This window comes from Lottia gigantea (genome assembly GCF_000327385.1).
Source record: "Lottia gigantea unplaced genomic scaffold LOTGIsca_55, whole genome shotgun sequence".
Lineage (NCBI taxonomy): Eukaryota > Metazoa > Mollusca > Gastropoda > Lottiidae > Lottia > Lottia gigantea.
Genome location: NW_008709889.1, coordinates 1,236,657 through 1,253,245, shown reverse-complemented (window position 1 = coordinate 1,253,245; position 16,589 = coordinate 1,236,657). Strand labels below are relative to the sequence as shown.

At 33.0% G+C, this 16,589-nt stretch overlaps 1 protein-coding gene across 1 annotated transcript; it reads left to right on the top strand.

The window, feature by feature from the left end:
- Window positions 1–5,467: 5,467 nt before the first annotated feature.
- LOTGIDRAFT_166048 (hypothetical protein) lies at window positions 5,468–15,700 on the top strand (the record flags this gene model as incomplete). Its single annotated transcript, XM_009063093.1, has 9 exons — window positions 5,468–5,569; window positions 9,263–9,390; window positions 9,706–9,830; window positions 12,179–12,522; window positions 12,976–13,029; window positions 14,026–14,164; window positions 14,279–14,394; window positions 14,629–14,701; window positions 15,309–15,700. 9 exons carry the CDS (start codon window positions 5,468–5,470, stop codon window positions 15,698–15,700), a joined length of 1,473 nt encoding a protein of 490 aa, XP_009061341.1.
- Between the last annotated feature and the right edge of the window lie 889 nt (window positions 15,701–16,589).

The window sequence follows — 16,589 nt, the reverse complement described above, 5'->3', positions numbered from 1 at the left end:
GTATGCTGCGCTCGATCTTTGATGTAAGTCATGCTTTACTCGAGCGTTTTGTGGACAAAACTAAAGTAAAGTCTAAGATAGGGTGGTAGCAGACTTTAGTCGTACTTTATATACGTTTGCGATTGATATTGTGACAATGAAAGATTATTTCAACCAATTACACCAAATTATAGATATTTACCACATGGAGAGGAGATTTAAAGACCGCTCAAATCCAATGGAAGATCTAGACGAGAGTGAATTTACGAAACGCTTCAGATTTCCAAAGGATGGCGTTCTGCATATCTTTTAAATGATTTCAATCATCGATGTGACCAAACTGTACATATTCCACCATTACTACAGTTATTGGTATGTCTTCGTTGGTATGCTAGTGGCTCATTCCACGTGGGGGACATAAGGGGCGTTCATCAATCCAGTGTCTCCCGAATAGTGAAATTGGTATCAAGGGCTATTCATAGGCCTGAGGTAATTACGTTTCCAGATGAAAATGAAATAAAAACAATACAACGAGGTTTTTACGACATTACGCAGTTTTCGGGGATAATTGGAACAATTGGCTGTACACTTGGAACCCATGCTGATTTCTGTGTTGGAACTGTATTTGTATCTGGACACAATGTTCCACTGGTAACAGTGGCTGATGCTGATGTGGATCGCGCAAATACGGGAGAACCTGTGTTGAATATAGAAATGAAAATTAAATTAGCTACGTAAAATATAATCATATATTTATGAAAAATTCAGTACCAATGCAAAAGGGGTTGTTTAAAGTAAGGTGCTACGTAACAGTTCGAATCATTCATATGCAACTTATTTCGAAACGTGGAATCAGTCTCGTAATTTATCTTCTTTCGAAATTTCCACAGCACTTGTCAAAATCGAAGTGACATATTAATATCTGCTTTTTATTGAAATTGGATTTGCGGATTTGAGAAGTTCAAATTATGTATAATCAGAGGACTGTATCCCTTTAACTAACCTAACGTCGGTTGAGCCAAAGTGAAGCTGTCTTGATGGAAATCCATATCGTTATCAAAATCATTCTACAGAGGGTGCATTTGTGCCGGTATCATAGCACATATCTTCTGATTTGAGTTACTGTCCATTGTCTTCACTATACCACCACCAGTTTTCTTTCTCTCTTTTTTTCCATCTCTTCAGATTTTTTTGCTTTCATTTTTAAATTATTCCAGCATTTCTGTAACCGCTTGTGATCTCGTTTAAAGAAAGTGGGCATGGAACAAAAATTCGCCTCTATTTCTCTCCACGCCTTTTCCTTCCTTTGTATGGACCGAATATCATTTTGTTTCGACTCCAATACACCCTTAAACTCATCCACTACATCGATAAGGAATTTCTGTTCAATTACAGTAAGTTGGGGTGTCTTCTTCTTGGTATTCTGACATATTGTCTGACATCTTGAATAATCAATCAAATTATGATTTGTAGCCTGATGCGTATTTATAGTAAAGACCCCATGGAAAAGCACATGAGAAACATGTCAAATTCTTGCTGTCTGTAAGTGTCCGATCAAAATTTTACTTTTTCTATTAACAAATATATTAGAAATTAAATTATAATTCTTTGAGTTATCGTTGGTTTTCCGTACATACACAGAAGAAGTTAAACTTAGCAAAGATAAGTTTAAGTTGAAGCCATGCATACCGAAATGAATTAGTTACAAAGTCGAACTCAGGCGAAACTTTACAAAGTCTGACTTTACCCGAAGTCTGACTTAGCTTTAAGTTCGAGCGAAGCTTACGGCCAGTTTGATCAATATCGGATAGAACTGTAGTCTATAGCCTGCCTAAAAGCCAAAAGCCAAAAAAGTCCAGGGCAATAACCCTGAAATCGTTCATCCAATTATTACTTCAAACTATCGTGCAATTTTAACGCAATTTTACTATGTCAAGGGCAATAACTCTGAGACCGATTATCCGATTATTACCAATTTTGAACTTTACCGAAATCTCATCAATATATAAATGCATACTAAGTTTCATCAAGATCAGATAAAAATTGCAGCCTTTATCGTGCATACAAGCCAAATTTAACGCGTTTTTACTAAGTCAAGGGTAATAACTCTGAAACTGTTCATCCGATTATTACCAATTTCGAACTTGACCTAGATCTTGTCGAATCACCAGAGGCCGACTGGCATTCGCTCATCAGGATGGAATGAAAACAGCTATTGCATTAATAAGATTTATATATAAGACATCAAGCACATGTTACATGACTAGCAAGGATGACTGCAAACTTTATAATACTAATACTGACCATGCATGCAATCTATAGTCTATATCAATATTCTATTTATAGCTATAGTCTTTATCAAACTAGTGTTCATATTCTCAACAGATCTCATCAACATATAAGTGCATACTAAGTTTCACGTAGATCGGATAAAAATTGCAGCCTTTATCGTGCATACAAGTCAAATTTAACGCGTTTTAACTAAGTCAAGGGCAATTACTCTGAATCTGTTCATCCAATTATTACCAATTTCAAACTTGACCGAGATCTCATCAATATAAACATGCATACTAAGTTTCATCAAGATCAGATAAAAATTGCAGCCTCTATCGTGCATACAAGCCAAATTTAACGCGTTTTTACTAAGTCAAGGGCAATAACTCTGAAACCGTTCATCCGATACTTATTAATTTCGAACTTGACCGAGACATTAACAATATATACATGCAAACCAAGTTTCATCAAGATCAGATAAAAACTGTTGCCTCTATCATGCATACAACAAATGTGGACGGACATTTCCATGTGGGCGTATACAAATCCATAATCATTTTGTGATATCAATAAGGCGTTTGACAAAGTATGGCATGAAAGTGTTTTTGTTAATTCATTTGTTCAATGAACGTCACACTAGGTTGAAATACTTTTGATTCAATTTACCACGACGTGTTAAAAGCTAAAAGCAGGTTTCATCTTAATGAATGCTCATGTGATAGGAAGATAGCTTGCCAGGCAAGGTAATAAACGCCCACTGGCAGCTTTGATTTTGAATAAAAATATTTAGCAGTACAGTAACAATCACCAATATGAAATATTCAACCATATTCAGTCATACACCTCTTTTGAACTCTTTAGGGCAATACTGAATAATACTGAGTATGAGTATTTGCCCTTGTTCTTGAAAACGTGTTCAATTTTTAGCTCGTGAAAACTCTGGAAGGCAAACATTCAATCATCAGCGCGGGACTGAATAATAAAACCAAGTTTTGTCAAAACCCAGCAAGAATCATGCCTTTTAGTGTTTAAGAGCTAAATTTGAAAGCGTTTTCAAGAACAAGAGCAATAACTCATAAATATTTTTCAATTCTTCTTATTTTCAATAGGGTTCATCCTTGGGTGATTACGAATACTCACACCAAGTTTCGTCAAAATCCGTCAAGAATTGTGCCTTCTAGAGTGTTTACGAGCTCAAAATTAAACGCGTTTTCAAGGACCAGGGCAATAACTCATACTAAATATTTTTCGATTTTTCTGATTTTCAATAGGGTTTATCCTTGGTTGATAACAAACACTCATGCCAAGTTTCATCAAAATCCATCAAGAATTGTGCCTTCTAGAGTGTTTACGAACGCGTTTTCAAGAACAAGGGCAATAACTAAATATTTTTCAATTCTTCTGATTTTTAATAGGGTTCATCCTTAGGTGATTACGATCACTCACAGCAAGTTTCGTCAAAATCCGTCAAGAATTGTGTCTTGTAGAGTGTTTACGAGCAATTGTGGACGGACGAACGGACGGACGGACATGGGTGACGGCAATATACGCCCCCCATTTCATGTGGGCGTATAAAAATGATATTAATCTAACTGAATATTATGCTGTATTGAGAAATAATATTTTCATTTGTGAGGTGCATCGATAAAAATGTTTTTTTCATATTTCCATTCAAAATAATTTTTGTTTTTTCGATAAACGATTGAGTTATTTCCGGTTAATTTTTAAAGGCTAACTTACCAATTTACAAATTTTTTTAATCAATATTCATAAAAGAGAATAAATTACAATTTTACCATACTTAATTTGTCGCAGTATCGTCACACACTGAACCCACACATAGCACTAAGCTACAGGGTATTTCAAATCAGTACAAATATCAGTTTTGTTTCGTTTTGAGAAATGTATTCAATTTAAATTAAAAGGCGTGGATGTATAAACTTATGAAGAAAGCCTCTTGGATGGTATTTTATACAGTACGGAAAGGTCAACAAATAATTCCATTGCATAATATTGATTTAAACTAATGATATAACAATGGCATTGGTGTTATTGGTCTCCTGAAATCGATCCACTATTATTCTGACCGATACTGTTCGTCCTTTGCTTTATGTACTCTGGTCAACTGTCAGTCGTCATGTCGTATATATTTGAAGGACTTCAGTAGTAATTTCTTGTTAAATGTTCGGTTGCAAAATGAATTCCTTATGAGATTTAAATAGTCTTATGTGATCAGTATAGGAGCATTAGTTAGATCATGAAAAAAATGAGGAACTATCCAGAAAATCACATTTGCTGTGTCTGTAGTCTTTCAGATCTTGGAAGAAGGTTGTTGTATGAACTAATCTAGTTCTCTTGTGTGAAATGATTCATTATTACGAAAGAGAAAATATAATCGACTAACAATATGTCACAATGATTGGGTTTTGGATGCAGTAGGAAGGTTAAATGTTGTTTTATGAGCCATCACATTAAAAATTTAGTAGTCCTTTTCCGATCATGTACTGTTGTATCGGTGCCAACAGGATAATGGTGATTCTGTTGTTTACAGTCTTATGTAGTTTTCTCTTATGAAACTCCATTATTGACTCTTGGATATTTATTTGTTCCTGGTAGATCCTGTTCACTGTGATAAAACGCCATTTTTACATGTCTGGTTGGTATTAAAAGAAAAGTTTGTGTTTATATGACTATTAAGCCCACGTTAACACCAACTGATTAGTGGATACAATAGACAATCCTAGACAATTCTGTGAAATAACGGTACTTGAGAATTAGTGAAGCAAAGCTAGGACACGGAATTACCGGGTGTCTTATTGGATATATTCAGTAGTAGGATTTAGCACGGAATAGTATTTTATTCAGTAGAGTGAATAGAATGGAATAGAATAGAATTGAATGTGGTTCTTCGTTAGCCTTCTCTCTTCTTTGATATCAGTTGTCAATAATGTTTACATGAAAATTTATTGTGATGTCTCTTACTTCATTTGAAGAAAAAAAAAGATGAATTACTTCGACTTAACTTAAGTAATACAATAAGCAATTTGGAATAATCGAGTTGGATATTAATGAAAAGCGTTTGACAATTTAATCCAGATCTAATGTGAAATATAGATGAAAATGAGAGGATAATGTAGCTCTGTTATAGTGTCCCTATAGTTGACTGTGTATATCTTAAAGTGATTTTGTAAATAGTGTTCTGATTTAAAAAGCAATGAAAATTATGAGTTTAGCACCAGAACGAAAAATCTATGCAAGTTTAAGTTGTGATGTTCTACACCCTCCACGTGATAACAGTACCGAATTATTACTGGGGGTAAGTCAATGGAATGATGTTTTGTGCAATCTTATGAAATTCACTTCTTGATATTTTGTTTATTTTTTCTATTGGATACTTCAAATATCACTCATCCAAGATGTCTTGACTTAACCAGGAGCGTAACTTTGTTCATTTGGGTTAACACGCAAAAACTGTAATATTTACTTATATTTTTGTATTGCAAACAGGCTAACACAACGAAATATATTCACATCTTCACCAAAAACTTGGTCTTATACCTTGACTGCAATAGCCGCCTTTCTTGTATCTCGGAATGTTGTGATTCATTGGATTGTACACTAAAAAATACAGCTGAACATAGACTTCATTTCTTGGCTGTATACGCTCACATACAATTTGCATTACAGACCACGTGATACAAGATAGGTGGTTATTGCAGTCAAAGTACAAGACGAAGTTCGTAAAAGCTTGACATTGTGAAGAGCTCTGGTAGTAGAAACAAACCTTTTTTTTAGTTTCTGTTGGAATGAAGGAATGTTTTATGAGAATATTGGCTATCTGTCATTTAAACATCTAACTGAATTGTTCGCTGTCAGATTCAGTGAAGTGAAATTGAATCAGAAAAATAGAGAGGCGATAAATGTTGTAGAAACTGGAATAATCATCCTGTTGCTGTATTCACCATCCATTATTCCTGTTGTGATTTCGATTCATATTCAATGGCATCATTTACATGAGTCATTAGAGTCCGCTTGTACATTCATATTGTTATGATAAATTGATACATTTTTATATCATCAGACGACAATGACAATTGCCACTTTTGTTGATTTCAGATGGTACTCCATTGTCATAGCTTCAGATTAGCGAAACACCTTAGCTCCTGCAGGTTATACAATCATGTGAGACAACTGTCATAGATTATCTGGTAGTGACTCCTATATGCTTTTTTTTAGATTTTTCTTTAGATTCAAAAAAGGTGAATTACAGAACTATTCTTATCCTATGAGACTTTACTCCAGCTTTGATCAGATTGCATGGTTCAAGATGAAGCCATAAATGCTCGAAGTTCGAACAGCAACATCCCAATGAACGCCTCTTTAATTCGCGTTGGGTATATTATTGTTTGGTACTTTTCTGGTCTGTTTCACGCCTTCCATTCCAGAAGAACAGTGACGTCTGATAAACAACAAGAAGAATCTGTCAGAGACTGGCTTTTAACAAGTGATATATGAGACCTGTTATAAACGATAGATTACTTTATCCTTGAATTTATTCTCATGACATGCAAGTTGGTGTCTCATAAATAATGATTGCTATAAATTAAATTGATTGAATTGAAGTGTAGAGGATAAAACACATCCGAGGGTCATTATGATCTTATACTTGGAGATTTTCTGAAAAGGGAAAGAGTTTAAATATCATAAAAATCCGAGGGTCTATTGTTTGATATATTTATAACTTTGGAGAGTCGTTTTCGGGCGTTTTCGCCCACAAGACTCGGATCAGCTCAGCCAGAGGCGATCATAGTAAATTTTCTATTGACCTTGATATATGCACGTCCTAATATTCAGTGTTACATAGGTCAATTTAGTCAGCAGTTTACTTATGAAAATTTTCGGTTAGGTCACTACTATGTATTTGGTTAATTTGTCACTGTAAATGCCCGTGACGTTCGGTTTCATGTGGGACACGAATATGACAGGTCACGAATATGATTTCTTTGTGTTGACTTTAATAGAAACTGCAATTGCTGTTTGGGTGGTATCTTTTATGGTATTTGATCCTACCACCATTTGAATATACGCTCGATTAAACAATTCTTTTGGGAGCCTCAGGAACCTTGATGACCACATTATTCACCTTGGTAGGTTTTCACATCAGTCTGATTCAAACAGTCTCGTTAGTGATAATGGTAAGATCAATAGCCGCGTAGTTTGAAATAAGCAATTTAGAAGGAGTCTTTTTGGAAAACTGAAATGAGAAAGCGTTTGTGAAGTTATTTGTCTCTTTATTTCTACGTAAATATTGACGTAAATCTGAAATAAACCACATGATTAAAGGAAAGATCGATGTATCTATAGTTTGGAATAAACGATTTAGAAGTCTGGTCGTCCATACTGATAGCAACGGGGACCAAGATCAATGAGGAGACAGGACATTATGGCATCTGAGCATGTTATCTCACACTTAACGGGCTTAAACAACATCATATATTGCCTGACAACAAGAGCTTTGTAGCCAGAATCTTAAAAGATTATTTGATAGGGCGGGAAGGATTTCTGTGTGTCTGAGGAGATTGATCATTTACAGACGATTTCGATAAGATAGCCAGGATTATAGAATCTCTTCGTCGAAAAAACTGTCCGAGTTTTAAATTGAAATTAGGATTCAGTCAAGACAACAAATTGACCATCAATAATTCACGGTCTGACTATTGGTGACTAAAAGATATGATTTTGTTGATGTCAAACAAGAATGTTACCATGACTTTGTTATGGTCACAATGATTTTACGGTGACACCAATCACCAGGACACTAATGACGCCCACTCATCTATCACTGACAGAGGAAAAGGGTTGAAAATTGAAAGACCTTGGTGTTATCAAATCTCGAGCAGAGGCTAAGCTGATCTGAATTAATGAAACGAAGAATTGTTATTTATCTGTCCACTGACTACCTTATATTTAAACTAGTCTTAAGAATAGTCCATCAATTACAATTAATTCTATTCAGGTGGAAGGAAAGTGGAGACTTCTATTAATCATGTAATGTCTCCCGTGTTTTGATGATGTTAGCGGGAAGTTGGATTTGTGTGTGATGTTTCACTGGAAAGATTTGTCTTCTAGTTTAAGTTAATTTTTCAGTAATTTTATTCTGGTGCTAATTAATATAAATCAACTCTACTTAATCAGTAAGATGTCCAAGTCTTCGTTCTCACTCCAAATAAACTTAACCGATGTTTACCTAAAATGAAAGAAATCATTTATACAGCGACCACATATAAACCACCCCATAGTCAGTTGCTGATAACATCTATTATAGAGTTGGCTTGAAATCAGAAATTTCACTTGAAATGTTAAAGAAACAGGTTTTTGATACAATAATTTGAATTTTAAATTTACTGGTTAACTGGACATCTTAAATCAAACCTTTTATTCTTAACCTAAGATGAATGTTATAGATTTTGGTTCCTCGCAAGTTCTCAACTTTATTCTTTTTAATTGAAAAGTTGATGTTACTCTTTAATTTATATCCCCATGTTCAAAGGTTTAGACATCAAAATTTGATTACTCAGTTGAAACTATCGATTTGTATCTAAATTTACACCATCTGCAATATACAGTGTCAAGAGACTGCTTCCAGCAATTCATAGTTGGGAGAGGTAAACGAGCAATCTTCTCACACATACATCTAATTATTTTATTTTATCGTTTAGAAAACTCTCTGTTTTTCGTTCTTTTTAGAAAGAAACGTTATTTAAATTCCAGACCATATTACTTCCAGACCGCTATGAACTTCCTTATTTCCCTACGTGAAACTCTGTATACAAAGCCTATTTATCGATATCAATAGTTATGATTAGATATATTTTTGTACAATTAAGATACCATATTTATAAAATAGTAAAATAGTAAAGAAACCACTGTACATGAACATTGTCCACGATAAAAATAGGTAAATTTTCTAATAAATATGTACAGTTGATCTTTCTGTTGTATATTCCAGCTACTGGCAGCTCAAACAGTGAAGATAGCCAGTATCAATGGAGGAATTCAGGAAATTAATGATATTGAGAATGAATTGGAAAAGGAAATCCAATGGGAAAATCGTGCAAAGCATGACGCCTTAGATAGGTAAGCTAATTAACGTTTATCACCATGTTAACGATTCTTGCTAGTTGAAGCTTGCTATATTTTGCCATTTAGCGAATATGATTTGTGAAGATATCTATTAACCGTCATAGCGCAACGTGAAGTCAACAGAAAGTAGCTTGAGCACTATCTCAGAAAATATATTTGTTTGGTTGATATTTTGGAATTACATCTGTGAAAGTGAGAAAAATCCATAGGAATATGTCACATTTTCATGGAGCCTTGAAAGCTTTCAAAGAAAAACAAAGTATTTTAACACAATTTTGTTGTTAATGATCAATAGTCTGTATTTTATAGAATTCGACATCGAGGTGAACACATTCTTCATGCCAAGTTTTGTTTGCTGGCTATTGTTATACTAAATGTTGTTGATTGTATTCTGGTTATTGGTGCTCTACTTGTTGAATTTCATCATATGCAAAGTAGGTACAACTCTTCTGGATGGTTAAGAATCACTCAGCTGATCAAAATCTAATGAAAATTAGAAATTAGAATTACTTTCGAACTTTGTACATGCTACACTTATTGATGCTCTTTCGGCTGCATAAAATTTAAATAAACAACCCACTTGGCATGATGATGATGATCGAACTGCCGAATGCTCATTAACTTTCTGTCGTAGATCGGGAGTTTTTAGATGTTATTTCACTCTTTCAATCCTATATGAGCGAAACTTATCTAGTGCTTCGGTTGATTTGTGACACAAGAGCAGACAGCTCATGAAATTAATGTAATTTTCAATGTTCAGTGATATTTGGTTAAGATTTAGATGGTTAAGATAGCGAGTAGTGTGTACTGTCTTCCGAGAATTCCATGTACTGATGTTTACCAAGTTATCATAATAATGTAATCAAATGGAAGAAAATCTCGATATAATCAATCTCAATAGATCTACCTACTTATTTTCTCATTCATAACCATTCCCCACTCGCTTTACATACATTACATTACAATCATAAGAATTCTTTAAAACAAGTGCAGATCTGTCCAAACAAACTACAGCAGAAAAGAGGGAGAACATAATTTATATCATTCACAACAGAAGGATAGTATTGACAATTGACAAATTTTGAGAAGTTGTTCGCGATATTAATTTAAGTGAAATTAGTGAAATATGGCTGAAATTATAAATGAATAATCGCTATCAAATAAATTTCAAGTCGTTCACTCATTTTATAATATAAAAATCGAATTGAAACATTAATAGAATAATTCATTACGGAACCGACAGAATTGAATCCATATGTGCTTCCACCTACACTGCCTGTTATTGGCAGTCGTTGACAGTGAATAAAAACGGTCAAGTTATTCCGTGGAGAATAACAAAGAATTGATGTCACCAACTAGACACGAATGCTGAATTAACGACTCAGCTCTAGATGATAACACTATTTTAGTAGTAACTATGAAGTCTAATTATATGACTTTAAATCTTATTAATTCCACGTTAACTGTGGATAGTGTTACAGAATACGGAACAGGTTAAACCTAAAGCTGAGAGAAAAAAAGATGTTATCAAATCAAGCAGCTTGTATTGTAAACACCATATAGAAAAGTCCAGAGAGAGGCATTTAGCATTTAATTGAAATAATTCGAAACTTGGCACATAGACTTTAATAACCAAGTGGCAAAAGTGGATCATCTATAAAGACATTAGTAGGACAAAAATCCAGGAAAGGATAGAAAAATATAACTGAAAATCAAAACATGGCGTCTCAGAAAGGAATATAACTGAAAATGAAAACCAGATAACGAAACAAGATAACGCAGAAAGAAATATAACTGAAAATCACAAAAAGATAACGAAACAAAAAACTCAGAAAGGAATATAACTGAAAATCAAAACAAGATAACTCAGAAAGGAATGTAACTGAAAATCAAAACAAGATAACTCAGAAAGGAATATAACTGAAAATCAAAACAAGATAACTAAGAAAGGAATGTAACCGAAAATCAAAACAGGAAAACTCAGAAACGAATGTAGCTGAAAATCAAAACAAGTTTACTAAGAAAGGAATATAACTGATTATTAAAACAAGATTACTAAGAAAGGAATATAACTGATTATCAAAACAAGATTACTAAGAAAGGAATGTAACTCAAAATCAAAACAAGATAACTAAGAAAGGAATGCAACTGGAAATCAAAACAAGATAACTAAGAAAGGAATATAACTAAAAATCAAAATAAGATTACTAAGAAAGGAATATAACTGGAAATCAAAACAAGATAACTCAGAAAGGAATGTAACCGAAAATCAAAACAAGATAACTCAGAAAGGAATGTAACTAAAAATCAAAACAAGATTACTAAGAAAGGAATATAACTAAAAATCAAAACAAGATAACTAAGAAAGGAATATAACTGGAAATCAAAACAAGATAACTCAGAAAGGAATGTAACTTAAAATCAAAACAAGATTACTAAGAAAGGAATATAACTAAAAAACAAAACAAGATAACTAAGAAAGGAATATAACTGGAAATTAAAACAAGATAACTCAGAAAGGAATGTAACCGAAAATCAAAACAAGATAACTAAGAAAGGAATGTAACTAAAAATCAAAACAAGATAACTAAGAAAGGAATATAACTGGAAATCAAAATAAGATAACAAAATAGGATTACAAAATAAGATAAAATCAAAATAAGATAACTCAGATAGAGGAAATATAACTGAAAATCAAAATCTTTCAGTGAGAAACATAAAAGAAATCTTAATTCTAATTCTTCCTCAAATAACCAAGTGATTTGTTTGATTCTATTTTCAGACCTGATTGAGATGAAGGATGGGAACGCGGGAAAGTTTTTAGAAAAGATGCAGGCGAAATATCCAGATGTAACTAGTCTTTCAGGAATGACCTCTAAAAAGATTTTCAAAATGTATGAGAGCATTTTAGTGTCTGATATTGGCTGGATTAACGGTTCTATGTATTATAGTCATGCCTGTGAACCGCAGGTGGATTTTTCCTGTTCACCGTCGGTAAATTACACAAAGGACTTTGTGCAAACTTTATTCTTTGAACATGGTGGAAAGACGCATTATATTGAAGAGAAAATCAGTCATATCTTTCACTACCTAAGTATCACCATTTTAGCTATACTCTTGATAGAGGTATATATTATTCCACTCTATGTATAAATCCCATTAAAGGTCCTTAGAAATTTTGGGCCTTTACCTTAGGCACAACTCACTTTTTCCTACATTTTAATTTTGCTAAAACCACATTTTTTTATTAGCAATATAAGTGTCACAATATCCAAATATGGTAACATAACAAACCTGATACAATATTTTTTATCTTGTACGAAAATCCACAGGGTCTCTTCAATATGTTTACTGTAGGCCAGTTTGGACTCATTATAACCTTTATCATTCAATCGATTCAAATTGTGAGAAAACAGTTTATCTTCAGCTTAATTTATGATGTCTGGAAGGCATAAACAAAGTACAATTCAAGATAAATTGTTTCAAATGTGAATACTCGAGGATAGGGATGTTTTCCAGTTGAGATCCTAAATGAAATTTAACATTCTCTGTAAAAATAGATTTTTTGTATATTTTCAGACTATGATAAAGATATTTTGTACAGTGCCTAGATTCTTTAAACAAAAATTACAGGTAAAATGTTTTATGCTCTAATAATTTATACCAGTCCAATTTGCGGGCTTTCAATCGCGGATGAATGACCTTTAAGAAATCGTGTCTCTTTATTCTTCTCAACTCAGCTGTAAATTTATATAAGGATATAAGTTAAAGTGATACTACGTCTTAGAATGAACATAAACTTTAAGTTATCAAGAATGGTCAACATATATTAATCAGTGAACTTACATGGTGTCATAAAGTTACAACAAAATCCCTGTAAAATCTGGAAAATTGGAAGATTCATAAAACTAAATAATTATTGAAAAACGCTTAATCTTAATTTTAAGCGTTTTTCAATAGTTGATTGCATTTTTATGGAGTTTTTTTGGATTTATCACCTTATTTAAGGATCCTGTTATGTAATTCATGACACCAGGTTTATCTACTGATGAATATATGCTCTCTTATTGGCCAAGTTTAAATTTCTTAAATTTCATGTTTATTCTAAGACGTAGTATTCCTTTAAAATGAATTCATAGAGCTTTGACCACTAACAGCAGATAGAAAATATCCAAAGATTAATTTGTTGTGGAATACATCATTAAAATTTGTCACACAGACCATGGAAAATGAAGTAATGGGAATATCTAATATAATTATATATGCTAGTTTCAATTTTCAAAAGGGAAAACGTTATACAGCCCCTTTAAAAACATGTGGTTTAGTGACGTCATGATACAACACATAAATACATTAGGTTGGTTGTCGTCATGATACAACACATAAATACATTAGGTTGGTTGACGTCATGATACAACACATAAATACATTAGGTTGGTTGACGTCATGATACAAAACCGAAATATTTTGTGTTTGGCGATGTCATGCTACAGTATTGGTAAGCTGGACATAAACGTAGTTAATAAAACTTACCGGAGATTGTTGACGGAATTTATTAAGGCAGTTGCCATTTATTAATCGATCGTTTCCCAAAATGCCGACAACCTCACATTTTTATTGTATTTTCAGGTTTTCGATGCCTTCGTTGTTTTGGTTTCTTTCATATTAGATTTAGTGTTTATTGATGGATTCCTCGGTTTAGATGTCGGTGAATTTGTACTGGCTGTTACTTTCATTCTACCCTGGAGAATTATTCGAATCCTTAACAGTAAGTAAAGATATATAAATGAACACTTAAATGTTCCCAGTGGTCACGGCAACAATGTTTCAGGTCACCGTTAAAAAACATCAAGAAATCTACATGTGTTAATTTCTTTTTTAGGTTTGGTGGTAGCCGTAATGGAGAAAGAACGATACAATCTCAAAATTATCTATAAACAAAAGAAAAAAGTAGAAAAAACAAACACTGAAAATGTGGCAAAAGTAGTCGAACTGGAGGTGAATACTTTAATACAATCATTTTTAAAAAGCAAAATAAGAGCGAATAATATTTGTAATATTCTTTGTTTGTGATAATTAATTGACTGTCCAATTTTCTTATTAATATACATGTATCATGTTCGTGAAAAATTCGATATATTTTTGACAGGGTTATAAGATTACGTACTTGTGTAGTTTGAAATAAATGTAAAGGGAGGCTAATCTAGCTGAAATATCCAAATATCATTGCAGAAACAAGTAACGTTGTTGAAAAAGATTTGTGATGACCATAATGTGCCAGCCTGGGAAGTGAACACTATAGTTGGTGAGTATTCAGGATGCCATTGCTAATTCGTCTGTAAACTAAAACAATTGACTTATTTTCAATTTTTTAGACTACACAAACTAGTGCTCAATAACTCAAATACATTTTTTAAAGATGGATTTCCTTATTTTTGTAATTTCAAATTAAGCAAACTATTTGATTAATTGATGTTTCTAATGAATTATCATATATTCGTAATCATATCATTTTGTTCTTATTGCATATAATTAAGAGCTACTATCATAAGTGTCCATGTATGTACAGTCTGGATTAAAACAAAATATTTTTTTACCTTTCTTGATCGGTCACTCATTGGAATTCTGTTGGTAATTCTCTTCTAATTTAGCTAATTATGAATTAATTATGGACATGTGAGACAAACTGGTATTTTTCGAAGTCATTAGAACACCTCTACCTTCTATTCATACAAGTATTAGCATTTTCATTCTCATAAACGAAAGTAAGGGAACCCATCTTTATGATCACACTATTAAAATCTTTTTTTATGTAGAAAAATAAGTAAAAATTGCTTTTTTAGTGAGGTACGTGTTTATACTGTGGCTATTGATTTGTATAATTAACTTGGACTCTTGACTATATTTTTCAGGTGTTCCAGAGAAAACGTCAGCACTGGGAAAACTAGCTTTCCGAGCTGCAGGTTCTCTTACACCAGCCCCAATGACTACTAGTACTGGAGGTACTAGTACTCCAAATGTCTTTCTAGCTGCCTTCCAGAACGGTTTTGACAAGAAAAAAGCAAATGGCCAAGTCAGTTCAAACGGCCATGTTGTTTCAGAATCAGTGTCGACGCCAAACATTTCAGAATCTGTGCCAAATGATGTCAAGGATACATCAAGTAATTCTACAGATAAAATTGGCAGTGTTAAAAGTGCGCCAGTCATCAAACCTGTGGATGATACCCCAAGTGATGCAACTACAAATAATGAGAACGGGGACGTTGAGAAAGTAAGGGATGGCGATCATGTGACCAAGTTTTGAGATCACAAACAGTTAGTTCTATTATTACTCTAATATTAGTATTAACACATCGCTTCCATTTCTAAATTGCCACAGATAAATGGAGTGGTTGAAACATTCCAATCACTCATCATATTATCTTTATAAAATGATCCAAACTTAGAATTATTATGATCGTATATAAATCCCTGATGAATTGAAATCCTCGATATATTAGTATGTGTAGTAATTTTTACAGCAATAAATACATGTGTCAGAATTTGTTGGACCCATGGATCGGAACCAATAGCGATTCAAACACAGTATCATCTGGTGATGGTGAAAGATGTGATATCTGAAAGTGCTATAATATATTACTATATTTTTTTCGTAAATCGAATAATTCCAAGAAGATCTTGCAGTAATTTTTAATGGATCCAAATATTTATGCCAAGATGTTCTCATTAAAATTAACAAAACTTATGGAACAGTTTGTCAACTTGAACTATTTTTTAGTTAAAGATCAACACCATTGTTTTAGGTTTATGTTAATTTACGTCTGTATCAATTGAAATATCGCTCGATTTAGTTATAAGTTTATTTCATAATAATTAGAAATCGATGGGATTTTCTTTCGACTAACGACAGTTCGATATAAACCTATACTTTACTGTATATCTTTTGTAAATAAATCTATGCAATTTCTGAGTAATAACTGTGACAATATTAAAGCTATCGTGTCCTTTTAGACATATATTGAATATGACTGGTTATGTCTGCTGTTCATACATTGACCTGGCCCCCTCCTATTCACTACACCAACTTACTGAGTAGTTACTCAATAGTTTAAATCGTTTTGTCTAACAGTTACAAAACCATGATGGCTTAAAAATGCAATTTCTTCGGCTCAATTGTATTAAGCGATAATTCA